This window comes from Rhinoderma darwinii, chromosome 3 (genome assembly GCF_050947455.1).
Source record: "Rhinoderma darwinii isolate aRhiDar2 chromosome 3, aRhiDar2.hap1, whole genome shotgun sequence".
NCBI lineage: Eukaryota > Metazoa > Chordata > Amphibia > Anura > Rhinodermatidae > Rhinoderma > Rhinoderma darwinii.
The window spans coordinates 225,865,168-225,871,167 of NC_134689.1; the positions used below are offsets into that span (position 1 = coordinate 225,865,168).

Here is a 6,000-nt window from a genome sequence, read left to right on the forward strand (position 1 = left end):
CATTGAATAAAAATAAGTCTTTTGCTACAGTCGGTGAGTGCCTCTCATCGATACTATATATCTTTTGAAGAGCCCTTTAAAAAAGACCCTCTATATATACACAACATACTTCATAGGGATGATTTTGAATCAGGCATGTATGCAGTGCAAATCCCCCTACTTAAAAAGACAAATTTATAATTGCACCATTTCATAAGGTATTTTCCAAAGCAGTTTTCCCCAACTAGTAGCTCTGCAGCCGTATGTGACTTTCGGACCTCTTCCATGTGACTCCCCACCTGGCGGCAGTTCTAAGTACGATTTTGCACTAGTGACACCAGGCATATCATAGTGTCTCTGAAACTTGCGAATAGATACAAAACCAATACCTTTGCCAAATAAAACACTAAATTAATAGTCATATGTCTCTCAGTAAACCTTTTCCAATATCAAATATATTCAATACCCAATGTGGCTCAATACCACCTGTCATATTTGAAAGTGTTTCACAAACTAGAAAAGGTTAAGAAGCTCTGTCCCCAAAAAATAGCTGCAACACATTTATCTTAACTAGGACACTAACCAACTATCAACTAAAATAAAGGATCGGAGAGTAGTCAGCCACAATAAAATCCATAGTTACATAGTCCATACACGTGTATTATGTGCTCCATAAATAAGTCCATTTAAAATCTTATGTACTGATGTTTGGTGCTACAAGGATGTATGTGTAAGCCACTTTTCTACAATGCCTATGGGACAGATCTATTGAATTAAATGTTTGTACTTTTCATCTGAATCTAAAAGTGTATCACGTGTTGCTTTTTCTTGCACTTACCAACTATAACATTTCAACATTACTATCTAACCATGTAACTCACCAAAGTGTTAACAGCGCTTCTTCCTATAAAATACTGCCCATATGTCACCTGCTTTTCTCTTGTATATTCAAGAGTCATCTCTGTTGTGGGTTGTTTGCTTAATGTCTCTTGGCGTACAAATGTTTATTGAAAATGTGTATAAGAAAATCATTATTTAGACAAATATGAATACTAGGAAACTTTCTTAACCAAAATATCAAAACAATTCATAGAAGTTAGTAAATCAGTCTGTTTTTACATCACATTTCTACAATGAAGCATTAGTAACATACTGTCCACTTAACATAAAAAATAATAAATATATGGATAAAACACTAGTCTTTATTATATTATAAATAAAAATGCTATTGAGCCATTAGTTACATCTTGTTCTCCCTCTCCGTTTTTAAACTGGTGTTACAGCTCCTAAATATGATGTCATTTAACTTACCCATACTTCTGAAAGGCAAATCTGCCTAGTTAGGTATAAATTTGGGGGCAGCGATTTATGGGTGCTGTAATGAAGGCTGTTTCCTGCTGTCACTTTTAAAAGCAGGCAGGGAATAAAAACAGATATACCTAAGGACAGGAGGAGGTGGATATTTACTGGTGATATTTATTTTTGCCCTGAGAACGCTTGTTAAGGCCCTGAATAATCTATAATTCGTTTAATTTTTTTGTCATTTTTTTAACCTTTTTATATATTTGCTAAGAAATCCCATTTTCATAGCAAAAAAAATTGTACTTGATGTACCAAGAAAGACTTATAGACATATCCCCTGCTGCTCATGTCAATTTCAAATATCACTTACAATATGTAGACATTTTTTATGTTTAATTTGGAGTCTAATCCCAATCGAAATATAAACATTTCCATTTTCTATGTATCATACAGGGGTCTACAAAGCTCAGATCTATGTGGCTGTTTGCAGGGTTAATGTTGGCTGCATGCAAAATGTCACCAGAGTCATCCGTGTTCGGTAATATTTTTTCTCCTTTGATCTATTGAAATAACATGCGTCTTGGGTCTAGCCAAATGTACATGCTAATGAAGGAGCCCTTGGTAATAGTTGTCAGCTGAATGGCAGATTATTCAACCAACCGCTATTCTACGTCTATGACTAGCATGAGACTTTACGGTAAATCAGTAGGTATAACTACTGCACAGTTATGTAAATCATAATGCATTGTGACAAATTCACAAAATCCAGCAGCACAGAGGAAATAGCGTCAGGTCCCAATGGGGTGCACACCGCTGGAGACTTAATCCATCATCCTCTCAATTCACAGGTGAAAAAAGTGTAGCATTCTTGATATAGGGCTGAAACATCACAGTCTCCATGGTATTATTTATGAATAGTGATGCTACATTTCTTCAGACAAATTGGAGAGTTATGTTCCACAACAGTGCAGAGTTATATGCCATTCAGGGTCTGTGAAAAGCTGAATGAATCCCCCATTCAATTAGCCATTAGCTGTTTCCATCAAGCATTTGATACACAAGTAGGAGACCACAATAACTCAAAGATAGCTGAATTAGAATTATTAAAAGCCCAGGCAGTAGACATTTCTTTGGGGTATGTGTTGGAAGAAGATGTTCATTCTGAAAAGCTAGTCAATGATAAAGTTATAGCAAATAAATATTAAAGCCTGTATGTACAATACTCACAGCAGAATCAGGGAACTCCTCAATGAACAGATCAAATCCTCTAATTTCAGCAGAGAAGAGTAATAACAGAAGATACAATATACGCTTCATGATTTCTGCTCTGCAGCCAGAGAAAACCTCTGGACCCCAGTTGGTTATTAAATGAGGTGGAACCCACTTCACAGTGGAGTTTATAACTTCTCTTTTTTGAAAATCTAAAATCATAAACTTTGTTCTGACCCAATGCAAATATTTGCCATGTAGGACAAGTCACAGGTAGGACAGGGACTGAGAGGTTGTGCAAACATAGAGTTTTCATGTTATCATCTGGCGATAACCATGAAGCTCCAGCGAGGATGGATGTTGTCTTTCTATCTTTCCCTTTTACTTTGAAGTTGATTTCTGTTCTTAACCTTCAGATAAAGGCGTCAGAATGTGAAAAATACAAAGGACCAGAACTGGAATACACCTAAAGAAAACCTAAAGTAAAGCCTTGCATTCAAATAAAATATGTTCAGACTACTGATAATAAAACTAATGTCTAATAATAATGTTTCAGATTGGTATTAATTTTAAAAAATATTCATAATCTACTACGTACATGGATAAGTCGTTTATAGATCTTTTAAAGATTGTTTTGCCAGTCTCGTTGAGTGCGCACAATGGCTACAGCATATAAAACTGAAGACACAAGTTGCAAGGCTTTCCATGTAACTGGAGGAAATTATATACATTATATTGCTTATTGTTATCAGATACCTGTAATGCTATTTCAAACTACAAATTGTTTGCTGGTGGTTAGAAATTTCGCAGCTTATAAACAGGCCTTAAGACATTACTGTCGCATGAGACCTAGAGTAATTCATTTCTATCACTTTCCTACAGTACATAAAATCGAAAATCCATGGACTAAGTTCACACAGCAAATTTTTCATGTGTAAAAATCCAATCTGGCATTGGCCGAGAATCTGCAGCAGAAATCCGAGGCTGACCCTTGCATTTCTGCAGGGGTTTTGTAGTTTAAACTGCAGCATATCCGCACCCAGAGTAGCCCCATACATGTGACTGACTACCTGACAAGATTTTCTTGCAGAATATGTGTGGAAACTGCGTGAAGAAGTGACATGACTATTTTTTTTTTTTCCCCACGACGAGTTTTTCAGTTTTGCATGCGTAAGATTCCTCCCCATATGATGGGGTGATTTCCAATTAAAATCAATAAAACATTTTTTCTAAGCATTTCATGCGTATTTCAGTGTGAAATACGGGCGGTTTAAGCTCATACTTTTAAAAATCCTCTTTGTGGACATGGTCCTAAAGTACAAATCTACCTAAAAAAAATGTCATACCCTTCAGTGTAGTCCCAACTAATAAAGTTATGGCATATCACTATGATATGCTATAACACTATGATCGACCTCTGGGACCTCCACCAATCACGAGAAAAAAGGGAGTGAGATCTCTTTGGCTTATTCCCTCCACAGGGGTGCACCAGCCCACATTCTGTACCGGGAACTACAGCACAGCCCCATTCAAGTGACTTGTGTTGTAGTTCCCTGAACAGCAGAGGGATGAGAACGTGGCTATGCAGGGAAAATCTGTGAAGGAACTGCAGCGCTGAGCTAGCAATGCTATTACTTCACGATGAGTATGGTGAGGGTCATGTCAGTTAGTATTGTGGAGTACAGGTCATAGTGACATGTTTCAATTTTTGATTAATAGGGTCCAGGTGCTGAGCCCCCCACCCATCGCTGAAATGAAGAGGCAGAAGCAATTAGCCAAACACAGTGCCCCTTCGGCTTTGATGGGATAACTTTGGCTCAATTTGGCTCTTCTCGGAAAGATGGAGTTAGCACAGTCAACTGCGCTATTGATTCCGTCAAAACAACGGAACCCTGTCACAATGGTGATAAATGGAAACCTTTAGCAACGTTTACGTCACCATTGAGATCAATGGTGATGCAAACAGAAGCTAAGGTTTCCATTTGCCTTTCTATTGAGGGGTTAACCCGACGTAAACCTCCGACAGAACCCCTCAACGTAAAGGCAACGCTGATGTGTACAGGCCCTTACACATATTTACACATACCTCCCAACTTTGAAGCGTCACAAAGAGGAACAATTTTTTTCTTTTAAGCCACGCCTCTAATCCCACCCAATCCCTGCCCATACACACCCGATTCAGCCCACACAGTATCATGCTCCCATAGTGCCTCCCACACAGTATAATACCAAATAGCTGCCCCACACAGTATAATGCCCTCTAGCTGCCACCATACAGTAATGCCTCATAGATGCACCCATACAGTATAAACCAACACAGGTGCCCCCATACAGTATAATCCTCACACAGATGCCACAATGCAGTATAATGCCCAAACAAATTCCCCCATACAGCATAATGCTCCATAGCTACCCCATGCAGCATAATGTCCCCATACAGTATAATGCCAACACATGCCCCCATACAGTATAATGCCCCCGTAGCTGCCCCATACAGTATAGTGCCCCATAGCTGCCCCATACAGCTTAATGCCCCATACAGTTTAATGCCCCATAGCTGCCCCTATACAGTATAATGCCCTCAAAGCTGCCCCTAGTGCCTGTGCCCACATATAAAGTGCCAGTTCCCTTGTAGGTAGTGCCACAGTGCCCATGTAGATAGTGCCCATGTATATAGTGCCCCTATAAAGTGCCACTGTGTTCATGTTGATAGTGCCACACCCCCTTGAAGATAGCACCACCTCCCTGTAGATAGTGCTACCTCCCATTCCTGTAGATAGCACCATTGGGACGCCCTCTAAAACCGGAATCCCCAGCCAGAGCATATGCCTGTGATTTCGCTCCTAGAGGTAAGCCCTGATGTCACTGTCCATGTATGGACAGTGACGTCAGTGGCTACTCCTTGAGCGGAATCCCCGTTGCCGACTCTGGTCGGGGGTTCCGCTTCAGGAGGAGCCCCTGACGTCAATGGACAGTGACCTCAGGGGTTTACTTTAGGAGCGGAACCCCCGGCCAGAGTCGGGTATTCCGCTTGAGAAGTAGCCACTGATGTCACTGTCCATATATGGACAGTGACATCAAGGGCTTCCCTGAGCACAGCACATAAAGTAGCGCTGTGCCCGGTGAGTCCTCGGCGAGCGGAGGAGCTCCCTCTGCTCCTCTGGTTTGAACTAATTCTGAAGCAGGGAGCTGATGGTTCCCTTCTTCAGTATTGGTGTAATGGTGGGGGGGGGTAGGGAAACGGACAAGTGAGCCCTAATCTACCCGCCACTCTGTCCCTGCCTACTTGCAACGACCCGCCCTAGACGACGGGGTACAACTGGGCGGCGGTCCCTGCGCTCAGTAAGTGCATGACAAACACGACAAACAAACAAGGGAACACAAGCAAGGGAAATGGGCAGTTGCTCGCGGAAACACCGTGAGCAACAGAGTAGTGAACGAGCCGAGTCAAGCCAGGAGAGTGCGAGGTACAAAGCGAAAAGCAGAAGAGTAGTCGGTAAGCCGGGGTCT

General features: G+C 41.0%; 1 protein-coding gene across 2 annotated transcripts in view; it reads right to left on the reverse strand.

The window, feature by feature from the left end:
- The window catches only part of ITIH2 (inter-alpha-trypsin inhibitor heavy chain 2), a 68,826-nt gene extending 66,169 nt beyond the window's left edge, over nucleotides 1–2,657 (reverse strand). The window contains exon 1 of one of the 2 annotated variants that reach the window (XM_075857467.1): nucleotides 2,509–2,657. In XM_075857467.1, coding sequence (XP_075713582.1) covers nucleotides 2,509–2,598 — 90 coding nt within the window. In that variant the 5' untranslated portion in view covers nucleotides 2,599–2,657. The remainder of the gene's footprint in view (nucleotides 1–2,508) is intronic. The other variant, XM_075857468.1, reaches the window with a different exon arrangement.
- Nucleotides 2,658–6,000: the final 3,343 nt, after the last annotated feature.